This window comes from Jaculus jaculus, chromosome 10 (genome assembly GCF_020740685.1).
Source record: "Jaculus jaculus isolate mJacJac1 chromosome 10, mJacJac1.mat.Y.cur, whole genome shotgun sequence".
NCBI classification, from domain to species: Eukaryota; Metazoa; Chordata; class Mammalia; order Rodentia; family Dipodidae; genus Jaculus; species Jaculus jaculus.
The window spans coordinates 13,090,501-13,106,061 of NC_059111.1; the positions used below are offsets into that span (position 1 = coordinate 13,090,501).

Sequence of the window (15,561 nt, forward strand, 5' to 3'; positions counted from 1 at the left end):
GCTATGTAGCCACAGATGAGCTTGAACTGCTCCTTCTGGCTCCATTTCCTGATTATTGGTATTACAGGCACGTGCTTTTATGTCTGGTTTCATGTGGTGCTGAGGACTGAATCGGGACTTGGTGCATGCCAGGCCAGCACTGGGGTTTCGGATTACCCACTTCCCAGCACAATTTCAATCATGTAGATAATGGAGAGCCGTCCTACAGCTCTGCTGGTTACCTCATCACACAATGAGCTGATGGCTAAACTTCATCAGGTGATTCGAGGATTAAATAAGATAATGTGCACAGCTGCTGCTCAGAGAGGTGCCCAGGAGACCATTAGAGCGCAGAAGGAAATGTTAGTCATTACTATTACTCTTGTTAATAACTGTGCTTCACTTCTTCAAGCACAGTCCCTCTGACCTTCTAACCTCAGATTCCAGCATGAAGAAAATTCAAAGAGAAGAATCTTGAAATGTTAACAGTGGAATAGATTTGAGAGATTAGATTAGATTTTTTTTTTTAAGGTTTTAAAATGTATTTTTATGTACAAAGTGCTAGCGTGGCTTCTTTTACTGGATGGGTGGATAGATGGTCTTAGGATATTCAGTTCTAGCAAGGTCACTTAGTCCAGGGTAACGAAGCGTGAGTCCTTTGCTTGCTGACGGAAACACTGAGTACAGCGTCAGCCCATACTTCTGGCTTGGACCATGGGGGGTCTAGCAGATGTGGCAAAGAGCAAGAATCCTGGCCAAATTTTTGCAGGTGACTCCAGTAGAGTTGATGGTGACCCATTTTGCCTTCAGAAGTCCAAAGGGTGGCGGGGGGGAAGGGGTGTTGTTGGAGAAATGGCTCAGTGGCTAGGATGCTTGCCTGCAAAGCTTGGGTTCCGTTCCCCAGTACCCATGAAAGCCAGATGCACAAAGTGGCATATATATCGGGAGTTCATTTGCAGTGGCTGGAGGTCCTGGCATGCCCATTCTTTCTCTGTCTCTACTTGCAAATAAATAAATAAAATATTTTTGAATGTTTTAAAACATTAGCCCAAAGTGGGAAAAAATATATATTTTTTGGTTTTTCAAGGTAGGGTCTCACTTAGCTCAGGCTGACCTGGAATTCACTATGGAGTCTCAGGGTGGCCTCGAACTCATGGTGATCCCCCTACCTCTGCCTCTGTGTGCTGGGATTAAAGGTGTGCACCAGCATACCTGGCTGAAAAGATTTTTAAATTATCAATTTTTTCCTGTTCTGTTGCTCAGGTATTTTTACAGTACTAGAGGAGAGGGAAGCATGAATTTTATCTTATTTTTTGCTATGTAGCTGAAGATGACCTTGAACTTCCTGACCCTCCCTGCCCTCACCTCCTCAGCGCTGAGATTACAGATGTTCTTGGTTTATGAGGTGCTGGGTAGGAAACCAGGGCTTCATGCATGCAAGTGCTCTACCAACTGAGACATATCCCCTTTTTGGAGTAGGGTCTCACTCTAGCTCGGGCTGGCATCGAACTCACAGTGACCCTCCTGCCGCCGCCTCCCAAGTACTGGGGTTAAAGGCGTGCGCTATTCTGCCCATAATGCCCCCTGGCCCAATTTTTTATTTTTATTTTTTATTTTTCGAAGAAGGGTCTCACTCTAGCTCAGGCTGACCTGGAATTCACTATGGAGTTTCAGGGTGGCCCCAATTTGTTTTTTAAGTGTACCCATAACTTTTTAAGAGGATCATTTTTCCTCACAGTCAGGGTGAGTTTGGAGGCCTAACAGAGGGGCAAGTGGCCACACCCCGTAGACTCGGGAGGGCATCGAGTATACGGGGATGGAAGCAGCCAGAATGTTGGCAACTCGAGGCCTGGCGTCCTTACCTCTCACCCGTCTTTGCTGCTCTGCGAGCACAGCAGCAGGGAGCGGAGGAGAGCAATGGGGTCTGGATTGAGAGCTTCTCCTTCAAGGAAGGTACTACCAGCTGCCCTCGCTTAGAACCGCAGTATGAAAGGAAGACTCTGGAAGAGAAGTGGTGGGGAAGCGAGGGCCGAAATCCTGGGCATCAGCTAGAGCTTCTAGAAGCTTCAGCCAGAGTCCTGAAACAGCGGCTGTTGCAGTCAGGTCCACGTTGCTGATAGAAATCACCCAACCAAGAGCAGCTTGTGGGAAAAAGAGGCTTATTTGGGTTTACAGGCTTGAAGGGAAGCTCCACGATGGCAGGGAAAATGATGGCATGAGCAGAGGGTGGACATCACCCCCCTGGCCAACATCAGGTGGACCATAGCAACAGGAGAGTGTGCCAAACATTGGCATGGGGAAACTGGCTATAACACCCATAAGCCCGCCCCCAACAATACACTCCCTCCAGGAGGCGTTGATTCCCAAATAACCATCAGCTGGGAACCTAGCATTCAGAACACCTGAGTTTATGGGAGACACCTGATCAAACCTCCACAGCGGCTAATCTTGTCCCTTTGGAGTTGAGGCAGAGACAAGACAGAGGCAGCGATTGACCCGAGCAAGTGGCCAAAAGGACTCCAGGTCATCTTCCTACAAATCTTGCTGTCTGACAAACCAAGCTCATGGAAGGAATGGGTGGAAAACAGAAAGAAAGAGAATGCAGGGAGGAGTGTCCAGAGGAGGAATAGAAGGATGATGGGAAGAAGGGGGAAGAGGGCAGGAGGCAAACCGAGAAAGGGGTGGAGGACCAGGAGCAGCTGAAGATTTTCAGAGCTCCTACTGTATGAACTGCTCAGCTTCGGGGGATTCCCCCCCCCCAGAAGACATGATGTCAGGAGTGAAAACTCACAGCAAGAGCTACCCGCTGCCTTATGTTGGAATATTCCAGCCTGCTCGTGCCCAGCAGGACTGACAACCCGTCACCCTCTGACCACGTCCCTCTCGGCCACACTTGGGGGAGGGGTGACAATCTACGGGCCCATAAGAAAATCTAGAAATGAAATCTTGACAACCTACTCCATTCACATAAGCAGCCTCTTAATTTTTTTTTCCGACTCACAATTTAAACAAGTTATTTATTTAGAGATCAAGCAACAACTGCTAATGAATTTTACACAAAGCACAATAATAATGGGGCCCCTGGAACAGGAGGGTAATCACAGCTGGAATTAGTTTTGTGCTTAAACATCCTTCCTTTGCAACATATCAATCTAATGTGTCCGATATTGCCATTAACAACCAGATACATTGCTCAATTAAATTACAAGTTACATTTTGTGTTTAATTTGCACTGGATTCTGCCTATCGGGGGAGGCCCGCGTTATTACACCCGCTCGGTTTTAATATGCCTGTGATGATTTGGGGTGGGCTAATGCAGCTGTCACCTACAAAATTAATGAAGGCAATTTTACAAAATATTAAACACCCGGCAGCTTGTTGAGGTGGGAAACCCAAATGCTCCTGGCATTCTGGATGAACCCTCTGCAGTTCTGAGTGATAAAACTGATGTGGCCCTTAGCTTTGGGACTTCTCTTTGCTTCCAGATCATGGGTCAGGTTCCAAACAGAGAGACTTGGGGGCTAGAGAGATGGCTTAGCTCTTAAGGCACTTGCCTGCAAAGCTTAAGAACCAAGGCTCAGTTTCCTGGTACCCATGTAAAGCCAGATGCACAAGGTGGCACAAGCATCTGGAGTTCATTTGCAGTGGCTGGAGGTCCTGGTGTGTCCATTCTCTCTCTTTGCCTCTTTCTCTCTCTCTCTCAAAAAAATTCAATTTATACATATAAGCTGGACATGGTTTCTCACGCCTTTAATTCCAGCACTCAGGAGGCAGAGGTAAGAGGATTGCCATAAGTTCAAGGCCACCCTGAGACTATATATTGAATTATAAGTCACGTTGGGCTAGAGTGAGACCCTACCTCAAAAAACAAACGAGAGAGAGAGAGAGAGAGAGAGAGAGAGAGAGAGAGAGAGAGACGGACAGACACTTGGGACTCTATCTCCACTTGGTAAACTCCTAGAGTCAACAAGGTGGGCCCTACTGGTGCAGAAGAACTCACTAGAACCTTGGGCGCTTCTGTCTAATACATGAAAGAGAATTGGAACAAAGTTGTCTTACTTTGGTTTTGGGTTGTGGTGGCTTGAATATAAAATACCCCCCTAGGCTCGTGTGCTTGAACGCTTAATCCCCAGGTGGTAGTGCCATTCTGGAAGGCTGTGGAACCTTCAGAAGGTGAAACCTTGCTGGAGGAAGTGTGTCACTGGGGGGCAGATGTTGAGGTCACTGCCTGGCCTTACTTGTTCTTTCTCATTACTCTCTTCCTGTTGTATTTTCTCTGCCAAGATGGACTCTCCCCTCTGGAACTGGAAGCCCAAATTAACTCTTTCCTTCCCCAAGTTGGTCAAGTATTTTGTCCCAGTCATTGAGACAGTAGAGGGGGGGGGGTCTTCTTCCCTGGTCCCAAGCCCCCACTAGCTCATCCTGAGCATTCCCTTAGCTCTGGGCCAGGGCACCATGGGAAGGTGGACTGACTTAGTCTTGGATGCCCTGTCCAGGCCACACCCGATGCTCTCTCTGCACTGGGGAAACCCATGGAGATGTATGGTGGCTGGCGGAGATCAGAGCCGTCGTATGGGCTAGAGGCAGACCAACCCAAGGCTGATGGGCAAACTTTCCTCAACAGCGCTAGGGATGGGGGGCGGAGGCAAGGGGAGGCAGAGAGGAACATCCTTGAGTCCATCAGTAAGTAGCCAGGCAAGGGGCGGGACTTCCTCTTCCGCCCACTGCCAGGTGGCTTCATGAAGGAGGGGCCCTGGCCAGGGTTCCACGGATAGGGGCGCTCCTCCTGCTCGGGTTCCGGTCTTTATCACATGCCTCCGGCTGGGGTTCCTCCCTCTTCTACCGCACACGCCCTCCCCCCGTGAGTTCAAGGCCACCCTGAGACTATATATTGCAGCCTTCTCCCATGTGGTGCAAACAGGTACGGAGGGCTACTCCTCCGCAGTGTGTCTTGTCACCCGTCCCCTCTGCCAGGTTAAAATCACTCCAGGATGTCCCTGCCCCGTGCAGTCCGCTCTCAGGGCACAGGCCTTCAGGTGACATTAAACTGATAGCGGGTATCTTTTCAAGGGCACTCAATTTGGCGATGAAAACACCCAGTTCTAGAAGGAATATTAGAGGAAGTGGGCAGTGATTTGGATCTCTGGGCTGCTTTGGAGTGGGTCTGGATAGACGCCACCTTGTTAGCATAGACATGGTGGGCAGCTACTTTTTCTCCTTTCTTATTTATTTATTATTTATTTTCATTTTTATTTTGTTTTGTTTTTGAGGTAGGGAGGGTCTCGCTCTAGCTCAGGCTGACCTGGAATTCACTATGTAGTCTGAGGGTGGCCTCGAACTCAAAGCGAATCCTCCTACCTCTGCCTCCCCAGTGCTGGGATTAAAGGCATGCGCCACCATGCCCGGCCCTCCTTTCTTATGTTTTGAAATTTTTATCTATTTATTTGCAAGGAGACGGACAGAGAGAGAGAATATGAACGGGCACGCCAGGGCCTCTAGCCACTGCAAACAAACTATAGGTGCATGCACCACTTTGTGCATCTGGCCTCCTCACACACACTTTGAGGGGAGTGAACCTGGGTCCCTAGGCTTTGCAGGCAAGCGCCTTAAATGCTAAGTCATCTCTCCAGCCCACTTCCCTCCTCCTGTGCTTAGCCAGCGCAAGGGCGGCGCAGGCCAGGTAATGGGGGCGGGGGGAGTGCTATGCATGCACAGGAAGGCTGAGTTCATAGACCTCTCCTGCAGGATGACTCAGAATGCTTCCGGGGAAAGTGCCAGAAGGCTGGACAGGAATGCTGCGGGGTTGCTGCGCCTCAGCCGCTCCCCGCGAGGGTGTTGTGGAGATTAAACCATTAAACAGTAAAATCAAGATTCAACGCCACCCTTACCTGTCTCCCATATATCCGGCTGTGCAGTGGCACTGCCCAGTCACGTGGTCACACTGCCCTCCATGGTGGCAAGGACAGTCCTGGCTACAGTTCTGGCCAAATGTCCCTGGTGGGCAGGGTTGGGCACACACTGCTCCCTGAAACAGAATTGAAGATGTATTTGGTTGGTGGTGTTTCAGACAACATGCTGAAACTCTATACTCCCCCAGGAATGCTGGGGGCCCCATAGACCACCCCAGCTTTCCAGTGGAAGCCAACAGAGTTGGGTACCACAACTCTCATGTCATAGAGAGGGGCACCAAGGCCAGCCCACTCACCCAGTTATTTACCAAGTGCCTGTGGTCTATCAGGCTAGATAGGAGGGCTGCAAAGAGCAAGATGGGGCTGGAGAGATGGCTTAAGGCCCTGGAGTGCCACGCCTAAGGACCCATGTTCTATTCACCAGATCTCACGCAAGCTAGACGTTCAAGGTGACGCAAGCACAAGGTCACACATGAGCACAAGGGGGCACATGCGTCTGGAGTTCAATTATAGTGGCTAGAGCCCTGGCATGCCAATTTTCCTCACATTAAAAAAATGGGCACTCTGTTGGGCTTGCCTCAAAGAAAAAAAAGTAAGATGGCTGGGGAGGTTGCTCAGTGGGTAGTACCTGAATTTGGAGTCCCCAGAGCCCATGTAAAATGCCAGGCGTGGTGGTGTATGCTAAGCCTAGAGCTGGGGAGGTGGAGACAGGCAGATCCCTCGAGCCCTCTGGCCAGCTTGTCTAGCCAGAATGGTGAATTCCAGGCCAATGAGAGACTCTGTCTCCAAGGAGATGGATGGTATTTCTGAGGGTGACACCCAAGGTTCTCCCCTGGCCTCCTCACACACATTTGCAGATGGGCACCTGCACGTACATACATGCATGATAAAAAGTAAGGCTTGGAGCCGGGCGTGGTGATGCATGCCTTTAATCCCAGCACTCTGGAGGCAGAGGTAGGAGGATCACTGTGAGTTTGAGGCCACCCTGAGACTACAGAGTGAATTCCAGGTCAACCTGAGCTAAAGTGAGACTCTACCTCAAAAAAAAAAAAAAAAAAAAAAAAAAGACTTGGGGGCCAGAGAGAAGGCTTAGCAGATAAGGCATTTGCCTGTAAAGCCAAAGGACCCTGGTTTGATTCCCCAGGACCCACATAAGCCACATGTACATGGTGGCGCAAGTGTCTGGAGTTCATTTGCAGTGGCTGGAGGCCCTGGCATGTCAATTCTCTCTCTCCCTCTCTTTGCCTATTTCTCTCTCTCAAATAAATTTTTTAAAAAAGTGAGCTGGGTGTGGTGGCACACCCCTTTAATCCCAGCACTCAGTAGGCAGAGGTAGGAGGATCACCAAGAGTTCGAGACCACCCTGAGACTACATAGTGAATTTAGGTCAGCCTGAGCTAGAGTGAGACCCTACCTCAAAAAACAAACAAACAAACAAACAAACAAACAAACAAACAAACAAACAAAAAAGATGTGAACACCATACCCAGCTATTTTTTAAAAATTTTTATTTATTTATGTATTTATTTGAGAGCGACAGACACAGAGAGAAAGACAGATAGAGGGAGAGAGAGAGAATGGGCGCGCCAGGGCTTCCAGCCTCTGCAAACGAACTCCAGATGCGTGCGCCCCCTTGTGCATCTGGCTAACGTGGGACCTGGGGAACCGAGCCTTGAACCGGGGTCCTTAGGCTTCACAGGCAAGTGCTTAACCACTAAGCCATCTCTCCAGCCCTAAATTTTTTTTTTAAGTAGACTTGGGGGCTGGAGAGTTAGCTCAATCGTTCACGCACTTGCCTGTAAAGCCTAATGACCAAAGTTTGATTCCTCAGTACCCACGTAAAGCCAGATACACAAAGGAGCACATGTCTGGAGTTCATTTGCAGAGGCTGGAGGCCCAAGTGTGCCTATTCCCCTTCCCTCCCCAGGCATGGAGACATACGCCTTTAATCTCAGCACTCAGGAGGCAGACAGAGGTAGGAGGATCTCTGTGAATTTGGGGCCACCTTGAGACTGCATAGTGAATTCGTTCTCGGCTGGGCTGGGCGGAGGCTGGGGGCGGGGTGGAGGGGGCTGTATCGTAAAGCACAAGACAACAGTGTTCTCATACAGGTGTGTAGGAAGAGCTGAGCAGACACAGGACCCTAAACACAATGCTATCGGAACATTCCTCCCCTGTCCTTTCCCCTTTGTGTAAGGGGAGAAGGACTGGGTGACAAGAGATGCCACCTGTTGGGAGTGGAAAGTCAGATGTCCATGGATTCCTCCACCACGCTGGTGACCAAGCTGACTCCAGATGCCAGGCAGAGACCTTAGCATCCTCCGCAGGCCAAGGCAGTTGCAGTGACAATCTGCAGAGGGAGCCAGCCCCTTTACCACCTTTACCTCTGTCTCCACGTCAAAGAGCCCCGTGACTTCCCAAGCCTTTTGAAATGGTTTGGCCACCCGGGCTTTGGGGGCAGGACAGTGGAGGGTTAGCCTGGGATTCCACTGCGGACTATCAGACCCTCTGTTTTCTGCCCCCTCAGCTTCCAAGAGAACTGCCTGCAGGCTACTCCTATTCTCTGACTCCCCCTCTACCTCTTTATCTCTCATAAATAAATACATATTTTTAAAAAAGAAAAGAGGGCTGGAGAAATGGCTTAGCGGTTAAGCGCTTGCCTGTGAAGCCTAAGGACCCTGGTTCGAGGCTTGATTCCCCAGGACCCACATTAGCCAGATGCACAAGGGGGCGCACGCATCTGGAGTTTGTTTGCAGTGGCTAGAAGCCCTGGCGCTCCCACTCTCCTCTCTCTCTCTCTGCCTGTCACTCTCAAATAAATAAATAAAAATAAACAAAAAAAATTTAAAAAAAGAAAAGAAAAAGGCACGATGGTGCACACCTTTAATCCCAGCACCCCGGAGGCACAGGTGGGAGGATCGCCGTGAGTTCAAGGCCACCCTGAGACTACATAGTGAATTCCAGGTCAGCCTAGACTACAGTGAGACTCTACCTCAAAACAAACAAACAAACAAACAAACAAATAAATAAATAAATAAAAATTTAAAAATGATAGACAAAAGGGTTGAGAGGAAGCAGGAGCAACAAATATTTATATGGAAAGGAAAGGCCAGTTGCAGTTGGAATGAGTACCCTCACGCAGCTAGTTAGGAGAAAGCAGTGTGCCAGGTGTGGCGCAGTGTCTCTGGGATGCCAGCACTTGGAAGGTGGAGGCAAGAGGATCAGGAGTTCAAGGTTATCCTTGGCTACACAGGCAGTTTGAGGCCAGCCTGTCTCAAAAATAAATAATAAAATATGACAACAGGAGAGCTGGAAGTTAAATTGGGTAAATTAGAGAACCAATCCAGGTGGCCTGACATCTAATTAACAGCTGTTCCAGATAATAAAACAAAGCAGAATAGAACTCAGTAAGTTAAATGGAAAATATTATGAAAGGAAATTACCTAGAATAAAAGGATGAGAAAATGTGAGTCTCAAAACCAAAAGGGTCTATAGAATATCCAGGGAAAGAAGGAAGGAGGGAAAGCAGAGAGGGCGGGGAGGAAGGAGGGAGGCAGACATCATCACAGCATGCCATTACTAATTGTTTTTCTCTCCATGGATTAAGAAATGTTCCTCCAACTTTTTTTAAAAAAAGTTTATTTATTTATTTGAGAGAGAGAGAAAGAGGCAGAGTGAGAGACAGGAAGGGAAGGACAGAGAGAATGGGCACACCAGGGCCTCCAGCCACTGCAAATTAACTCCAGATGCATGTGCATCTGGTTTATGTGGGTCCTGGTGAATTGAACTTGGGTTCTTAAGCTTCACAGGCAAGCGCCTTAACCGCTAAGCCATCTCTCCAGCCCTCCAAGTTTTTTTTTTTCTTTCTAATTCGAATTTTATTTATTTATGTGGAAAAAAGTATTGAGAGAAAATGAGAATAGGCGCACAGCCTGTTGCCACTACAAACTAACTTCAGACTCATGCACCACTTTGTGCCCCTGGCTTGACATGGGTATTGGGGAATTGAACCCAGGTCATCAAGTTTTACAAGCAAGCACCTTTAACTGCTGAGCCATCTCTCCAAGCCCAAAGTTTCTAGAAAGAAGAAACCAGTGAAATACAAAACTCAGCAATCAAAAGTTATCAGATGTCTTAGGAGAAATCAGCAGATAATTGAACATTACTGTAACATTTGGGGGGGAAAAAAATTTTCAATCAAAAGTTGTATGCTGGGCTGGAGAAATGGCTTAGCAGTTAAGGTGCTTGCCTGAGAAGCCTAAGAACCCATGTGTGACTCCCCAAATCCCACATAAACCAGATGTTCAAGGAGACTCATGAGTAAGGGGGCACATGTGTCTGGAGTTTAATTATAGTGGCTGGAGGTCCTGGTGGCACCAATTCTTTGTCTCACTCTAACTCTCTCACCCTCTCACTGAAAAAGAAAAGCCAGTCTGTTGGGCTTGCTTCATATTTTATTTTTATTTATTTGTTTGACAGAGAAAGAAGGAGAGAGAAAGAAGGAGGAAGACAGAATGGGTGCGCCAGGGCCTCCAGCCACTGCAAATGAACTCCAGACTCGTGCGCCCCCTTATACATTGGACTAATGTGGGTCCTGGGGAATCGAACCAGGGTCCTTTGGCTTTGCAGGCAAACGGCTTCGCCACTAAGTCATCCCTCCAGCCCCTGTTGGGCTTGCCTTAAAAACAAAACAAACAAAACAAAACAAAACAAAACAAAAAACTTGTAAGCCAAGAAGGACTAGGGGTTTGAGTCAGAGGTGGAGCGTGGATATATTTGTCTTTTGAAAGACAGGGTCTCATGTAGCCCGACTGATCGCAAACTATGTTGTTTGACCTAGGAAGACCCTGAATTCAGATCACCTTGCCTCCGCCTTCTGGGGGCTTGGATTATAAGCATGCATCTCCATGCCTGGTCTTGCGTGGGGCTGGGGGCTGAATCCAGGGCTTCCTGTAAACTAGGCAAGCAATCCGCCTCCTGAGCTACAGCCCCAGCCCTGGAAAACTATTTTTTAAAATTACATTTTTTTTAAGGTAAAGATTTTCAAGGTAGGGTCTCACTCTAGCCCAGGCTGACCTGGAATTCACTCTGTAGTCTCAGGGTGGCCTTGAACTCATGGTGATCCTCCTACCTCTGCCTCCCACGTGCTCGGATTAAAGACGGGCGCCACCATGCCCGGCTTCAACATGTATTTTGATCAAAATCCCCTCTTACTACTTCCTTATGTCCCTATTCCATCCCCTGGATACTTCTGAAGTAAATATTGAAGGATTATTTTTTCATTAAAAAGAATTATCCATGCTGGGCATGGTGGTGCACACCTTTAATCCAGCGCTTGGGAGGCAGAGAGAGGAGGACTGCCCTGAGTTCAAGGCCACCATGAGACTATCTAGTGAATTCCAGGTCAGCCTGGGGTGGCTGGAGTGAGACTCTACCTCAAAAGAAAAAAAAAAAAAAGAATTATCCAGGTCTGAGGATATAACCCACTGGTAGAGAACTTGCCTAGCAAGGTCAAGGCCCTAGCTTCAATCCCTAACACCACTATCACGCCTCCCCCCCCACCACCAAAAAAAGAAATAACTACCCAAGAAAAAGAAAGGTGTGCGTTCTGGGAACTAGGGACCCCCCCCCCCACACACACACACAACAGAAGAGATAAGTAAAAGGAATCTCAGAATGTGGTTGAAACAAAGTCCAAATGACAGCTGCACAATAGATTTAGCAAGCAGAGTTCATATTCGAAGTGTGGAAACCTTCTGAGCATATTGCTGCAAAAACCAAAATAAAGGCCAAAAATAAATAAATAAATAAATAAAAGGAGAGAGATCCCTGATGTGTTCCACCTTATTGAGAAGCGCTTAAGACTTCTGTCGCAAAGCTGTAGGGATAAATCAATAACAACGCATATATGGACCTATTAGCATAAACATTGCACATGATTTAACCCCAAGTTGTAATGTAACGCCCTTCAGGGGGCCAGGAGAGAGTTGCTTTTGGGGGGGGGGAGTGTGTGGTGGAGCTAAATCTTGTTCTAGGGCAGGAAGTCGATAAATTCAACAAATGTCTAAAATAGAAAAGTCAAGCAATGGCAGCCCAGCATGCCATGTGGAAAAAGGAAGGAGTGTCCGAAGAAACATCTAGCAGAGTTGCAAGTGTTTGTCTTTAGGGAGTTCTGAGCAGAGCAGGGGCTGGGTTTTTGGTTTTTTTTTTTCCTCTTCCCCACTTTCCCACTATCTCCCACGTGGGGCAGACCTTCAAGGCCTGCGTATCTTCGATCTTTGTCACACAGACATCTGAGCCACCCTTCCAGCCAAACACCCTGGAGATAATCACTTCCCTCACGGAGACCACGGATGAAGCCTCTCCCGTTAATTAATCAATTTGTTGAACACACAGTTATTAAGCACCAATAATTGCCAACTCTAAGAAGCTAGCTGAGTGAGGGCAAAGCCTGGCAGACCACAGCCATCTTTCTAGATCGTGCAGTTGGGTTGTAGCGAGTAATGGGGGCTTTTAGCTCGCGTTCCTCCTCCGCGCACAGTGAGGAGCAGCTGGGGCGAGAGGAGAGGGGTGAGAATGGGTGGAGAAGGTGGTGGTGGCAACTCCGGACATGACAGAGTCCTGCTTTTGGCACCCTCCCCCCCACCTCATGAGCTCTGGGGATTCATAAGTGACACGGAGTCTTCTGGGCTTCTGTGAAAGTCTGTCCTCTGTAGTCAGAAGGGAACTCTAACCTGGAGAATGATTCACATCAGCTTGGGGAGTGGCATTGCTTCTGCCTCCGCTCCATTCCACGACAGGGTGGAGCCTTCATGAAGTTTCATACACACTTACCATCCGTTTACCCATCCATCTTTCTACCCATCTACTGCCCCATCTCCCAGCCCCATTCCCAATGTGTGTGTGTGTGTGTGTTTAACATGCTCTTCCGTGTTGTTTCTATGAGGCAGTCTTTCATTGAACCTGGAGCTCCCTATTTATTTATTTTTGAGGTAGGGTCTCACTCTAGTCCATACTGACTTGGAATTCACTCTGTAGTCTCAGGGTGGCCTTGAACTCACGGTGATCCTCCTACCTCTGCCTCTCGAATGCTGGGATTAAAGACGTGCGCCATCGGCCGGGGACTGGGCTCCGCCGGGGTCGGTGAAGGATCCCAAGATGGCTGGGCGCAAGCTTGCTCTAAAAGCTATTGATTGGGTAGCTTTTGGGGAAATCATACCCCGAAACCAAAAGGCTCTTGCCAACTCCCTGAAGTCCTGGAATGAGACCCTCAGCACCAGGTTGGCTGTCCTGCCTGAGAACCCACCAGCAATTGACTGGGCTTACTACAAGGCCAAAGTGGCTAAGGCAGGCTTGGTGGATGATTTTGAAAAGAAGTATAATGCCCTGAAGGTTCCTGTGCCCGAGGATAAATACTCTGCCCAGGTGGATGCTGAAGAAAAGGAAGATATGAAGCACTGTGCTGAGTTTGTGTCTCAGTCAAAGATCAGGATCCAGGAACTGGAGGCCCAGCTGGAGAAAATGAAGAACATAGTTCCCTTTGATCAGATGACCATCGAGGATTTGAATGAAGCCTTTTCAGAAACCAAATTAGACAAGAAGAAATATCCCTATTGGCCTCACCAGCCAATTGAGAACTTATAAGTTTTGAGTCCCGTGGGACACTCTGCTCTGACCCTTACAAGTTCTGGACATTAAAAATAAGAGGATTATAAAAAAAAAAAAAAAAAGACGTGCGCCATCATTCCTGGGCCCCTAGTTTTGGTTAGACTGATTGACCAGCAAGTCCCAGCAAGGCTCATGTCTCTGCAGCCCCCTTGCTCAGAGCTGTGGTCACAGGTGTGAGAGGCCACATCTGGTTTGTTACATGGGTGCTCATGCTTGTATAGTAAGTGCCCTTAGTCACTGAGCCATCTCCCCAGCCCCAAGAATCTGATTTTATGTAACCTCTAAGGGAGGGCCTCAGTACAGCCAGCCGCCTCAGACAGAGCAGTCGGGGTGAGGTAAGGACCAGAGGCCCAATGACGAGGTTTCTTCCTCCTACTTGCCTCCCAGGACCTGGAGAGTTTTGTGGAACACAGAAGGATGCCTTTTGGTCTTGATCAATGACTTCCAAGTGTTTGCACCCTGACTTCCCTGGGGGCTGCTGCTTATTAAAGGTGGGGGGCCCAGAAGATTTAAGTGGAGCAGCCTCTGATCCTTGCCAACTCTGCTGTGCAGCCATGTTCGGCCACACCAGACTAGACAATTCCCAAGGTCCCTTCCTACCCTGAAACATCCCGCCACTTTGTGCCTGCATCTGTGAGCCTCAAAGTGTCCCTCCTGGCTACTCCTTTGACCACGCTGTCCACAGACTCCTGAAATATCTTCCTCTACCCAGCAGCCCCATTCTCAGACCCTAGGGAAGTAGGGATGGGGCAGGCTGCTTGGAGGCAGAGATGGGACCGCAGGCTGGAAAGGCAGCTTCACAGGTATAGAAGCTGCTCAGGGATTTGGGTCTGCGGGAGAGGCAGGTTTGGTAGCTGAAACCGGGCTGTGGGTAGTCAGTGGCACTGAGGATATTATAAAACAAGCAGTTAAGGCACTTGCCTGAGAAGCCTAAGGCCCCAGGTTCGATGCCCCAGACCCCACATAAGCCAGATGCACATGGTGGTGCATATGTCTGGAGTTCATTGCAGTGGCTGGAGGCCCTTGCGTGCCCATTCTCTGTCTCTCTCTCAAATAAATCAACAATGAAAATAGTTTTAAAACATCAGCCAAACAAGCAGGTATAGAGGACTCAGAATTCGCAAAGCGCCCTGGGTACGTGCACTTGCACCCAAGGCTTCTGCCTATCACAACAGGCAAGCTAGGCACAGTTCACTGTAGTCAGCTTTGCACACAGGGAAGCAGGGCTCAACACTGGAAGTCATACCTGAACACACCTGAATATAGGACCTTAGCAAGGTCATTTCAGGGCCTGCCGAGACAGAGTGAGTGTGCGAGGCCAGAGGTGAAATGTTTTTTTTTTTTTTTTTTTTTTTTTTTTTGTGCCAAAACCCTGGATCAAATCAGTGATGGAGTGAAGTTTTATAAATCCAGAGGAGCCATATCCTGCCTCCCCTCCTTCTTCCCCAGGCCTTTCTGTCACATTTGGCAGCTCACATTGGTATCCTGACCCAAAGAATTCACGGTGATCCTCCTGCTTTTACTTGCTGGTGCTGGGATTAAAGGTGTGCACCAACACGCCTGCCTTCCACCTGCTTTTTTTTTTTTTTTTTCAAAATTTTTAAAATAATTAACTTCCATGATTATAAAAAAAAAATCCCATGACAATACCCTCCCCTCCCCCAACTTTCCCCTTTGAAACTCCATCGTATCCCCTCCCCATCTCAATCAGTCTCTCTTTTATTTTGATTTTATTTTCCTCCTATCATGATGGTCTTGTGTAGGTAGTGCCAGGCACTGTGCCACCTCCTTTTTTTTTTTTGAGACGGGTTTCATGCCGCCCGGGCTGGCTTCACACTTGCTAAGTAGCTGAGGATGACGTTGAGCTTCTGATCCTTCTGCCTCTCCTTCCCCAATGTTGGGATCATAAGGGTGCACTCCCACACCTAGTTTACATGGTGCTGGGAATCACACCCGGCCATATGTGCATGTTAGGCATGTATTCTACAAGCTGAGATACATCCCC

The 15,561-nt window shown here is 48.4% G+C and overlaps 2 protein-coding genes and 1 pseudogene across 8 annotated transcripts in view; 1 reads left to right on the forward strand and 2 right to left on the reverse strand.

Annotated features, from left to right (window-relative positions):
- Nucleotides 1-15,561, reverse strand: part of Megf11 (multiple EGF like domains 11) — a 413,620-nt gene that overhangs the window by 79,150 nt on the left and 318,909 nt on the right. For all 7 annotated transcript variants that reach the window (XM_045160746.1, XM_045160744.1, XM_045160745.1 and 4 more), the window contains one exon: nucleotides 5,868-6,004. In XM_045160746.1, coding sequence (XP_045016681.1) covers nucleotides 5,868-6,004 — 137 coding nt within the window. The remainder of the gene's footprint in view (nucleotides 1-5,867; nucleotides 6,005-15,561) is intronic.
- LOC101611599 lies at nucleotides 609-778 on the reverse strand (annotated as a pseudogene).
- On the forward strand, nucleotides 12,996-13,564 carry LOC123464082 (ATP synthase subunit d, mitochondrial-like). Its single transcript, XM_045160749.1, has one exon. The coding sequence runs from the start codon at nucleotides 13,047-13,049 to the stop codon at nucleotides 13,530-13,532; it is 486 nt and encodes a 161-aa protein (XP_045016684.1). The 5' UTR covers nucleotides 12,996-13,046; the 3' UTR covers nucleotides 13,533-13,564.